The sequence below is a fragment of the Miniopterus natalensis genome, chromosome 8 (assembly GCF_054644295.1).
Source record: "Miniopterus natalensis isolate mMinNat1 chromosome 8, mMinNat1.hap1, whole genome shotgun sequence".
Lineage (NCBI taxonomy): Eukaryota > Metazoa > Chordata > Mammalia > Chiroptera > Miniopteridae > Miniopterus > Miniopterus natalensis.
This window is the reverse complement of record NC_142088.1, coordinates 6,402,952-6,415,935: the sequence shown is the minus strand read 5'-3', so window position 1 is coordinate 6,415,935 and position 12,984 is coordinate 6,402,952. Positions and strand designations below refer to the sequence as shown.

At 45.1% G+C, this 12,984-nt stretch overlaps 1 protein-coding gene across 1 annotated transcript in view; it reads right to left on the bottom strand.

The window, feature by feature from the left end:
• SLC19A3 (solute carrier family 19 member 3) overlaps window positions 1-7,780 on the bottom strand; it is a 31,179-nt gene extending 23,399 nt beyond the window's left edge. The window contains 6 exon segments of the mRNA XM_087819968.1: window positions 232-328; window positions 331-462; window positions 1,252-1,393; window positions 3,877-4,069; window positions 5,716-6,544; window positions 7,629-7,780. Of these exon segments, the coding sequence (XP_087676094.1) occupies window positions 232-328; window positions 331-462; window positions 1,252-1,393; window positions 3,877-4,069; window positions 5,716-6,544; window positions 7,629-7,778 (1,543 nt within the window). The 5' untranslated portion in view covers window positions 7,779-7,780.
• Window positions 7,781-12,984: the final 5,204 nt, after the last annotated feature.

Below are 12,984 nucleotides of genomic sequence, written 5' to 3'. Positions count from 1 at the left end.
TTTGTTTCCATGCCATTTGTGTGTCCTTACAAGTGATCACAACCAGAATTTTTCAGTCACTGCTGTTCACCAGGGTCCCAACATGGGTTGCTTCATTGAGATTAATGGGTCCTGTCGACTGCATCCAGTTCAGCTGGGCCTGTAGATACCTGGTCTAAAGCTGAGATTCTCTTGTGGTTTTGAAAAGGTTCATCAGAATCCAGACTTGTGAAGACTGTCAGTTTATGGCACCCGGTGACTGTGGCCAGCACAGTCCTAAGAGCCTGTAGTGGATGACATAAGAGTAGAGGGCTGTTCCCTTGATGACATTCCTTGGTCCCTCTGGGTGTGTGGCACATATGAATTCTGACATGTGGCCGAGCTCTGCACTTTCTTTCGGCATCTCGCTGAGTAGAGAATGTATATGCTTCTAATAAGGAAAATTCCAGCAATAACGGCAAAATAACTCCCATAAACTAAAAACTGTAGAAAAACAAATAGAATTAGACACACATAAAATCTGACCATCTTTGTCATTGATTATTCATCGTGATGCTGTTGATTTGCTTGGATTATGGGGTAACGGAGACCCAGGATCTCAATATGGGGCATTTGGATTTGCACAATCCTTCCTTCTCCCTCCTTTCATATCTAGAACAACTCGGTGTGAAAGTGTAAGCAATTTGGTTACTCAGAGTGTGGGCTCTGGAGCCAGGGAGGCTTGCTACAAGCTCTAGCTAACACTGCCAATAGCAGAAAAACAGTAAATCCCACTGATCTATGTGCCTATGTTTGGGGGATAGGGCAATGTTGTAATGTATGTCTCCAAGAATGAATTCTAGACATTGAAGTTACATGTCTACTTTATGTTCCCCTTTTTTAAGATCCATATGTAAATGTGAGATTGGTCTAATTTTAAGTCCCTCAGCGGAGCAGGGAACAGGGAACAGAGGTCTGCTGCCAGGTGGCCCTCCTAGTTGGATTTCAGTAAACCTTGGAACTAGATGGTAGGAGGAGGAGCAGACATATGGGGGCGCAATGACATGTTGCCCAATGATGTTTTAGGAGCCAAAGGAAAATGCTGACCTATTGTGATTATTGCTCAGAACTACTTGGTGTGTTACGCTGATAATTAAGGAATTTCTTATTTTAAAATGTGCCTCGCTGAAGAACTGGATTTAAATATTGGCAGTGGTGAGGTTGTAAACTCCTTTGAGATTACCTAGTTATTCTATACTCCCACCAACTCCAGACAGAAGTGTTGCAGCTTACCTGAGTGCTGATGGGCAGGTTAAGGCCTCTCTGATCTACCACGATCACCGTTACCGTGGTCTGAATCACCAGAGCAATGAAGGTGTTGAGCCCAAACACCAGGGCGTATCGCTCCATGCTCAGGTTAACTGCAATCTGAAAGCTGTCATTAAACAGAGGATATGTTTTTAACAAGAATACACATGGGGTTCTTAGCTTTAAAGGACAAATTAGAAAAGAGAAAGCAGTCTACCAGATGGGGTGGGGGTTGAGGCGATGGGAAGGGATTGAGATGTGCAAACTACCAGTTATAAAAACAGTCCCAGGGATGTAAAGTACAGCATATGGAATTTAGTCAATAATATTGTAATAACTGTGGATGGTGTCAGATGGGTACTAGACTTACTGGGTGATCACTTCATAAGTTACATAAACTTCCAATCACTATGTTGTACACCTGAAACTAACGTAATATTGTATGTCAACTGTAATTAAAACTAAAAAACTAAAAAAAGAGAAAGCACTGTCTTTTTTTCTGGATTTAAAACATTTATTTATTTTATTTTTCAACCACAGTTTACATTCAATATCATTCTGCACCAGTTTCAGAGGTACAGTAAAGTGGCCTAAAAACCATGTACTCTACAGAGTGGTCCCCCCACTGCCCCATGTACCCACCTGGCCCCATACCCAGTTATCTCAACATTATTGACTATATTCCCTATGCTCCCATCGACATCTCCGTGACTACTCTGCAGCTACCGATTTATACAGCTTTCCCTTCACCTATTTCACCCAGGCCCCCAATGCCCTCCCCTCGGACAGCTGTTGGCCTGTTCTCTGTATCTGTGGACCTGTTTCTATTTTGTTCGCTCATTTTGTTCATTAGATTGGACATATAAGTGAAATCACATGGTATTTGTCTTTCTCTGCTTGGCTTATTTCTTGTTAACAGCAATCCTTATCTAAATCTCAGTATAGACAATCAGGCAGAGAAAAGAAAGGGAGTTTAAAAATATAGTTAAAGGCTTAATTAAATTAGTTAAAGAAAATATGGCAAAATTCCTCTTATCCAATTTAATACTTCCAGGAATTAAACCCAAATGTTCTAAGTTCTCATAACTTGAGAGTATAGTGGATGCAATATGATTTTAGGTACTGTTTTACAGGGAATTTTTATAAAAATACAAGCAACACCCAATCCAAAGAATTTTTTGGAGAGTTACTCATTTTAATGTCAATTGTTGTATTGTCGTTTCAAAGTTTGGGGTGAATTATTCTTTGGAAGACCAAGACCATGACTGGTTGTACAACTGAGTCTGTAATTAATTTTTAATAAGTATGTAGATTTTGAAATCTTATAACAAAACACCATGAAAGACTAGCAAATGTATGTTACTTAGAGTTCTCCCCAGAATCCAGGTAAAACCTTTGTGTTCTGAATACCCTTACAGTGAAGGAAATAACATAATCCTACCTTAACAAAATGCTCACATTAAAAAACACCTCAAGACGCATGAGTTTGATTCATTAAACTGACACATTTCAGTGAAAAAAAACACCTTGCTAACAAGTTTCATCTCTTTTGTTTCATTATCTTTTCCCAGGGCGCTTGTATTTCTGTGTTTTGTCAGTCGCTTATCAAACATTTTTCACAAATTAAAAAACAAAACTTGATAAAGCTTTGTATCTACCTTTTTCATGTGATTTTAAATTAAAATGTTTATCTTTTTGGTTACCAGTAAAGCACATTTCCTCTATAATCAGCTTCCTTTGTACGTAGATGTGGAACCAAATGTCTTTAATTGCTTTTTTAAATGATCTCTGGACTTTAGTTTCCTATAATCTTTGCATCTACATTTTTCAGTATCCAACTTTTTATAACTCGCTGGGAATATTTTGTTTCAAGTGCATGCTTGGAACTACTCAAGCAACCAAGTGAAATCAGGGCTGAAGCCTAAACTGAATCCTTCCGAGTCAGGTTGCATCACACTTTGTTATGGCAAATGGTTGAAATAAAAAATCACAACCTGACGATGTGTCATCACTCTTGGTTTATGAACCTACAGAGATTTCTTTTTTTGGTAATTTTTATAAGAGTTTACTTGAGCCAAACTGATGATGTATGCCTGGGAGCAAGATCTCCAGTGCTCCAGAGGGTGACAGTTTTTTGCAGCTTCTTTCATGCATCTGAAATTAAGGAGGAAACTAAAGAAGAATGCATGGATGTGGGAGAGAGCAAGGCGGGGACTGGGCTACAGGGCAGTTAATGAGAGTATGCGCTCTCTTGAGGGTAGTTGTGGCTTATTTCAAAGGTGTGTTAACCTAGATGCACAGAAACAATGGACAGGGCCTGCTTAAGGCAAAGATAAACCTTTTGCTGAAAAAGTTGCCTGGGATGTGACTACCCACCAAGACCTACCTAGGTAGGAATTTCCTTCCTCGATGACTACTCTTAGTAATATCCAGACAGCATGTAGTGAAATAAAAAGATGACTTAATTGTGTCTAATTTAATATGAAGTAGTCAACGTTTCATATTGCAATTGATTAAGATCCTTCTGAAGTTCTCGAAGGTACTAGAAGACCACAGGAGAGAGACTATGGCTCAGTTTTAGGAGCGGACAGAATGGTTGGTAATACTTACGCTGCTATGGTTATAAGAAGCATGTAGCTGGACTTGAACATCAAGTAGCCGGCATAGCACGCCCAGATGCTGGCTGTGTAGTGCATGAGGAACAGGGAGCCGGCACTGACCACCGAGAAGAAGGCCAGGGCCAGCTCTCCCAGCAGGTCCCAGTCGACTTTCACATACCCCACTGCCAGGGCAGCCACGGCCCCTGGCGAAGAAAGGGTATGGAAGATCACACACGTGACCCTGCATGTGGGGCAGGTCACACGCTCTCTAAACCTCAGGTCTCAGGTCATTCGAACAGCTCTCAGAATGTGTGAAACTAGCGCGATCCACCTCCACGTGGGTCTGTGTTTTCTCGACCACGCCTTCCTGTGGCTTCTCTCTGACTTCCTCTTCTTTCAGCCACTTAGTTGCCACACTTATAATTCGCATCGTCTAATGCCAAGCACTGTGCTAGGCAGAAGGGCCAGAAAGGTTCCTGACCACGGCAGAGTGGGGAGAGGGAGACATAAACCCAGTCATTGGATCCAGCACGCAAGAGCAGGGATGGAAGGGGAGACCACTGCTCTGGGGGTACACCTGGCCCGCCCAGGTGTGCCTTTCTTTATCATTTGTATAGTAAGTTTTTCTCAAGGATGGGTAACAGATGTGTTGCACTGGGTAGTAAGTTTTAGTCTTTATTATTAATATTTACATACTTATATTTTATTATATTTACATTATTTATATATATTTGTTACATCTTAATTATGTAATGATTATATATTATAATTATTCATTATAATTTTTATTAATATGATTAATCTTTATTAATCTTAATTATAGTCCCATCTTAACATCTTCAGATCTGGCCTCGTTGACCTGAGGTTTTGGGTGAACAGATTTACAGCGATTCATAGAGTTTGAGGTTTAATCATTGACTGTAATTAGGATTAGCAATTAAGGTTCTCTCTAACAAAGTGAGAGGTATTTATGTTTCAAATGACTGACGTTTGACTAATTAACTTTTTCACATTTGCTCTAGGAAAGACTGCAAAGGAAAACACACCTGTTTTTCCCCCTAGAACTTGGTTGAGGGAGAACTGTCTCGGTGGAGCATTTGGCACAGGGCTGGCTTCCAGCAGTTAAGCTCGTCTCCCAAAGGAGAGACAATAATAAACAGAACCGCTGGAGTTTTCTGAAACTTTTTGAAAATGAGGGTGTGGAAATCTCCTACTTCCTAGAAAATATCTTCAAAGTCTCATGTGACATTTAAGTTTCCATTTACAGGGCATAAATATTTATCGCAGTGCAAAGCTCAAAGGCAGATTTCCCCCTGATATTGGAACCCTGACTCTCACGTATCTTCCCCTCACTTAAATCTCAGAGGAAAGTGACTTTGGAACATTTCTGGTGAACAACCTAGAATTTCTAAAGGTGGGCACTGGCTAAATCAAATTCTTTAGTAAACAAAACTCTTCTAGTGATAATTTAGAAGCCTTCATATTTCAACTCATTTTCTAAACTAATAAAAACTCCTACTGATATTCAAGATATATATTTGCCTTTTGACATTAAAAACAATTCTAGAAGGACAGGGGGGCTTTATTAGCACTTTTCCCGATAATGAAATGAAATCTTAGGAATTTGGCTAGACTTTCATTGTTTGGTGCTCAATCCTGAGTCTGGGTCACTGGTTGTACATATAGAAGGGAAGTGTCACGCTCCTCTTCCCTTTTCCCAGTGCCTTCCTTTCCTAAAAAAAAAATATGCTCCCTGAACAGAGCTAATTTACCACCACAGAGAAGTTTAGCACCTGGAAAAATGAACTTAATGGGGTAGCCCATCAAAGGAAAATCAAGGTACGCTTACCTCCAAAGGTTGCGATAGCTTCTACTGCCCCGTTATAGATGACAGAATTTTGGGACGGTGCCTTGTAGTCCCACAGGACTTGAACATAGTTCAAAATCTGGTTGAAACCTGCTGCGGAGAGAGCCCACCACAGGGACCAGTATAAAAGTCGCCTGGAGGAGTAGCACTCCTTCAAATCCTGGAACCACTGCACGAAAACTCTCAGGGCGACATTCTCCGGCTTTGGGTCCCTCAGCCGGTCATCACCCAGGCTCCCTGAAGTGGTGGCTATTTCCGAAGCGGGCTTCTCCTCATTGCAGCGGGGCGCGGCCCCTTCGCGGGGTTCATCTAACATTGCGTTCGTGCTCGATGACTTCTGAACTGCATTCCTGGGTTTTGCATGAAAAAACATGCTTTTCTCGGGCATTGGTAGAAAAAGGGAGAAAAGGAAAGCCGCAGAGACAGAGACCAAGGATATGACATTGAGGTGAAAGTATGAGACTCTGGCCAGGGACACCAAGAGCTGGGCCAGCACCGAGGCCGCCGCGTAGGCCACCAGTGTGACAGCCCTGCAGTAGCTGCTCGCTTTCTGGTAGTGCTCCGGGCTCACCACGCTGTATATGTAGGCGAAGTAGGCCACCTCGGTGGCGGTGACCGTCCCGTAGAAGAACTCCACCACCTGCATGGCTGTGACTCCTTGGCCAAACAAGAGCAGCAGCCAGGTGACGATGAAGCCGATCGCCTGGAGCAGGATGACCGGCTTGTAGCGGAGGTAATCGGTGAGGATGAACACCGGCAGCAGGAGCACCAGGGACGAGTATGTCCACACCGGGAAGACCTCGTTGGTCATCTGGGCGGGTGACACACGGACCGGTGACCAGGCGGCACCAGGAAATAGAGAGAATGCCTTTCTTAGCCACATGCAGACTAAGTTACGCGTCTCTTGTGCGATATCAGATTTTTATCCAATCAGGATATTCATCATATTATGGAAAAAAGAAAGGAAAACAGATTTTCATGAAAGCCACTAAGAAAACAGGGCTCTCCTTGCCCTGCAAAAAAATGATATACTTAAGTGCATCTCAGTAGGAGAATACAAGTACAATCTGAACATATTATATTATGTTTAGATAATATGTCCATTTGAGTAAATCAGTTAAAAACTGCTCAACGGACACTCCTGGTTTTTTCAGGCTCTTAAAAAAATACCATTCCCATAGAACTGTACACCTGAAACCTATATAATTCTATTAACCAATGTCACCCAATGTCATCACCAAGGAAACCAGCATCAGTGAGTCTTCCCAGTGAAGCCACACCCTTTGCAGAGCTCTCATAGCTCTGGCTGGAGATTATAAAACTAGCTCAAGGTAATTCTCCAGCTGGGTCACGGCATTTTCTTGATGCACTTGTTATATATACATAAAAGGGGGTGGATCTTTTAAGTAAGAGAACTTAGCCTTCTGGGCAAGATAATGCTGGTAGACAAACTGACTTAGTGTCTTAAAGAAATGCAACATTTTTTTACCAGAGTCCGCTTATACGTCATCAGCTTGGAAGTTTAGTAGGACTAGAGTTAGTGCCTGGCAGCGATTTTATTTTATAATTTGTATCATAGAATCAATGGAGAGCCCAGTACCATAGAATCAATGGAGAGATGGAAGGTTCCCATGAAGTAAGACCAATGTTAGAACCCTATAAAAGTTAAAATACTTATTATGCCTGTAATCTACTTTGGTTTCCCATTTTTTTTGCAAGGGTGAGGAGGAAAGAGTAGTTTGAACAGTTCTTTTAAATAAAAAAATACCATGAAAATTAGATTCATTGAAGTCAGTGTGTTAATCTTATTTCAAGTTGAATGAAGCCCTGTCTATGTCCTTCTTCAAGTCCTGTGAAATTAAAACACATTAAGACACGTATGGATATTACCTTACCTCCGCGGTGGTCAGGTTTTTGTCTGGTCCAGACAAATACGGGATAAGGAAGGGTTCTGAGGGTCTCATCATGGAGAAAAACCCATACAAGCAGAGGATGACAGTGGGGTAAGTCCAGGAGTGGCTGGGCGAAGTTTGGAGACAATCCATGGCTGATGAGATGGAAACAAAGCCAGTGTTAATGGATGCTTACTCTTTTTGGCATCTTGGGAGAAATGAAAAACCGAGTCTCTCCAAATGTTTTATGGCGGTTTCATCCCTCTGCAGCTGAACTGGATGGGTGTGATGGATAACTGCTCTCGAATATTCCACAGGTGAGCCGGTCAAACCCTCCATTGCCAATGAACCTCTTATTCATTAGTGCCGTGGGGGTCACACCTCGGTGCTCTCCATCCCGCACGTGGTAGTGAGTAACCACTAATAACTGGTAAACAAGGGGCCAATAAATGTTTGAAAGTAAGGAAAATATCAGCTTATGAGTTATTACTGTGCATATGGTAGGCAGCGTATTTCCAGGAGGTCAAACCCAAAAGAACCTAGATTGAGTTGATGAAGCCTTCTATTAGACTCTGAGATCTTCATCACACCGTATGGCACGTTTACACAGAAATTCCGGACCCAGGGATCAAACCCGAAACCCAGGCACGTGCCCTGACCAGGAATCAAACTTTGGTGCACTGGGCGAAGCTCAACCTACTGGGCCACTCGGGCCAACTGCAAGAATGTTTAAAACATGCAACACCTGACTGTTTAGTCAGGGGCACTGACCTCTTTCTTCTTAGACTGTCAGATAAAAAAATGACAACAGACAACACAATAGCTGTCCAGTGTGAATGAGTCAAAATTATAACCTATTTTTTCTCAGGTCAGCAAAAAATATACGTTTTGGTGTGCTGCAGAATTTTAGTAATTAGTTTATGTGTGCCACGAGATGAAAGGTTGAAAATCGCTGGTCAACACCATTGAAAGAGTAGATACAAGTGATCTTCAAAATAGGTACATGCTTCAGATTCCATTTTATCATATATGCCATCATTTTTTTTTTTTACCTTCATGAAACCTTGCTGATGAATTAATCCCCCCGTCCCAGACTGCTCATCCTCTGTATGTCTATGGTTGCGTCAATCGAGCCTCAGGTGTGCCGGGAGGGATATACCTGGCAAAACCATGAAACTGGTGGACTGCCTAGGTAGAAAGTCACCTCCCCGCATCTACCCACTGAAATGCGCTGTGGGTGATTGGTCAGGTGCATGTGGAGGGGTGGAGGGTGAGGCCAAATTTCTCCTTCAGGGGAAAACTACCCATCGTTTGAGCTGTTTTACAACTTTGTCAGTTGCAGTAACAGATAACAACGTGACATCACTCTGGTCTCTAGCCATGCAAAGAGCCCTGTCCAATGAAGCAACATCCCTCTCCCCCTCTCCCACATGGAAAACCAGTTTTGCCTGCATTGTAGTATCCCGATCTATACATGTACCCATTCTTTGGATTCTTCTTTGATCTGGTTGGAACGTCCTTACCGATTTCCTGATTAATGAGTTAATAAAACCTTTACTAAGTGTTCATTTTTATATCTGTAAGAGACGACTTTTTCTTTTCTAGAAATTTTCGTTTAATGCCTGTTACGGTTCACTGTGCCTCCAGCTTATCCAAACAACCTCCAATGTATTCCTCTGAATATAAATGATCTGCTAGTCGCTGTTAAATTAACAAACCAGGTTTAATATTTTGACACCTCCCCACAGACCTTCCCAGGTTTAGGCCTGGTGTTTTTCTCTCCAGGCTTGGGTTTTCCGTGGGTAATGTGGCCCAGGGGAAAGAGCAGGACTGGAGTTTCAAGTTTATGCTCCTCCTGTTCCACCTGTTTGTGCAGGTACTTAACCTCTCCCAGCCTCCTCCTAAAACTAATTACACCCATCTCACAAGGTTGTTTCAGGGACTGCTCCAGCTGGTTCTTGGCACACAGGATGTGCTCAGCACAGCTGCCTTCTCGCCATCCTCGCGTAGGCACACATGGGAAATTCAACCAGAATGAACACAGCTGGGCACCCGCAGCTCCGAGACAGTCATTTCAGGACGGTAAGTAACCCACAGTCCATAGTGTCGCCTAGACTGCGAAGGGGCAACAGGCCAAACACATTTATCTTTGAATATTTAAGCTTCAATTGCATTTAGCATCTCCCAACCCTGAGTCACTATTGTTGGCCTATAACCAATAACGACTGAACAAAATTAGTGTTTTTGTCCATTTCAGCTACTCCTGAGGCAGGTTGAAGAAAAACATTGGAATTCAGTCGTGTTTTGCTCTGTTTAAAACATGTACCTTGATGAAAACACGCCCTTTGCCTTAGGAGACCCTGCTGTGCTCAGACGTCCCTAGGAGTGTCTTTAGAAAACATTGCTGCTTCTGTACAAGCTCAACCTTCTGCCTACCATCAGCAGCAGCAGGGACTCCACCGTCGTGGCCCTACGGGTGATCTGAAGGGTCGGGTGTGTGTCCTTCCCTGTGCGCCCTGCTTTCCGTTCGTTTCAGTTACAGGAGTTCTCGATGGAGCCCCAGGTCCCTAAAGGTCAAAGCCCCCTTTCTCGCGCGCGGGTCTTCGGTGGGGATTTGCAATTCCCGCTGAGGCTTCTCTGCAGCGGGGGATGGGGGATGGGGGACGGCGGCCCTGCAGCGGGTCCTGGCTGCGAGCGACCCGCGCACCTGCCGGGAGTCCGCGCGCACCTGCCGGCGAGCCCGCGCGCACCTGCCCGGGAGCCCGCGCGCACCTGCCCGGGAGCCCGCGCGCACCTGCCCGGGAGCCCGCGCGCACCTGCCCGGGAGCCCGCGCGCACCTGCGGCGAGTCCGCGCGCGGGCGGGAGGCAGGCGGCTCCGAGCGTATCCAGGCCGGTCCGAACCCGAACCCGAACCCGAACCCGCCGAACCTGCGCTCCCCACCCTGGGGAAGGGGGAGGGCCGCGGCCCAGAGATGATGCATTTCTCCAATGAACTCACCTCCCGGGGCCACTCTCACCTAGGGAAGGGGGCTTCTGCTCGCCAGGTGGCTCAGGTCCCCGGACAACCAGCCCCGGGGGACCGCGATCTTCGGCCGTCCACTCGTGAGCAGCCACGCGCGCGGGGACGGGGGCGGGGGCGCGCCCGAGCCCGAGGCCCCGCCCGACGCTCGGAGCCTGCGGGGTGCAGGCGCCGGGAGCTCTGGTCTGCGGGGCCGGAGTCCGCCGTCCAGGGGCCGCGCCCCCTCCAGGCCCGAGGCGAGGACGGGCCTGAACAGCAGCGGGCCGGGAGCCAGCGCCGCCCAGTCCAGGCGGGGCGCCCTGAACCGATGCCCGGCTACTTCTGTATGCCCTCTGGGCGAAACCCATTTCTTTCTCCCCAAACGCAGGGGAGAGACACAGCTTTGGTCCCTGTACCGCGCACGAAGAAACTGACACAGAAAGAGGTAAGAGTAATGAAAGGAAAAGCCTGGATTTTTTGTTTGTTGTTATTGGGGCATCTTGGCTCCAGTGCCAGTCTTTCTAATTATTGTGTATTTTCTTTAAAGGTGGTGGGCTGGGAGCGGCTTCCCTGCACTTTGAGAATTGTCTAATACAAATAGTTCATGTGCTAAATACTTTTTATCAAGAAGAGGTTAAAAAAATCATTATAAAGTTCTCATTGGTTACATTGGTTAAAATGGAATTAAAAAATGCTTAGCTATTGATGGAAATGAAAATCCCTCTCCACCCAGATAAACACTGCTTGGTTTCTAAGGGCTGCTATGGGGAATGAGATTGATTAAAATCCCCGCCTGGGTGCCTGGTGTCCCTGTTCTATTGTTTGAATGATCTATTTGAGAATAGATCCTCCTATGATTTGCAGAAATCTGCCGATAAATCCCCATGTTGCACCTCTGGAGCGGGAATGCTCTGTTTACGGGGGGGGGGGGCAGATGCCTTTATACATTTCAGGGCCCTCCCAGAGAACACTGTGACATTTTCTTAAAAGTGGAGGGCGTCACGATTTTCTCCACGCCTTTTGCCAAGAAACCTCAATTTGGACCTTGAGAAGTTTACTTCTGTGTTTCTTTGATATCTCATAGTCTACACCAAAGAGAGGTGACGAGGAATTCATTCATTCATTGAAAAGTAAACTTATTTGCTGAGGAGTTGACATGAGGTGTAAATTCGGTTCCATATGACCCAGTGGTGGGAGGGGTGTGGGTGATGCCAGATGACCAGAGGTGGGCCGTGTGGTGATAATTGTTGACCTGGGTGATGGTTCTTAGGAATTTATTGAACTACGGTCCACTTTTGTGTATGCCTGGCATTTTTTATAATTCAAAGAGTTTAAAAATCACCTATTCATTAATACCCTCCTTATTGAGTATACTGTACTACGCGCCAGAGGCCGCTCTAGGTCTTTGAGATACGTCAGTGAACAAGAGAGAGAAAAGGCTTTGTTTTGTAGAATGGATGTTCCAGACGGACATGGGGTTGGGTGGAGGTAACACTATAGAACGGACATGATAAACTCATGGATTTCACGGTATGTTAGAAAGTGTTAAGTGCTATGGAAAAGAAAACAAGGCGGCGGTCAGATGATGCAGAATGGTGGGGAATAGGGCCAGGGTCTGAGCCTTGGGGTGACAGCGTTGGGAAGGGACCTGCAGATGAGGCTGGAGAGGAGCAGGAGTGAGGGCGAAGGGAGGCGAGGGAGCTGTGAGGAAGCCGGGGGCCTGGACGGGGAGGGGTCCCCGGTCAGCTGTGTCAGATGCTGCTCGGGGGCCATATGAAAGCCCTGTGGGAAGCGTACACCATTCTCTTGGTCGACTTGCCCAGAAACTGAATCGAGAACCTCTTATGTTGGTCCTTAATAATGTGATTCCAATAATGTACAAAAATCTGTTAAAATCCTTGATGTAGGCGTGGAGAAAGGTAGACCAGGGAAAAATAATTTCACTTGGGGAAGCTGTATTGTCATCGACTGTTTACCTCTCGGAGGTCAGCGCTTTGAAGCAAAGCCTTGGTTATCTTTAGACCTCTGGCACTTGGCTGCACACCTGGCCCGATACAGTCCTCACCCAATTGCGGAGTGAATGAGAGAAACGAATGACACGGAATGCTGGAGTCAAGCGAGGAGCTGTCAGCACTTACTACGACCAGAATTCGGTTGCAGACTTAGACATCATGAGAGCATCTGTAGAGCATAGGAATTTCCCTCAATGACATTGAAGACCAATGTCTGTCTTTTTTGTAAAACCCAGTATAGGAAAGTGTAGGACCCATCATTCATTAACTGAAACCAATCCCAAGCCTTTTGCTCTATTGCCCCCACCCATGGGAGGGGACACATCTTATAGAACAGACACACATTAG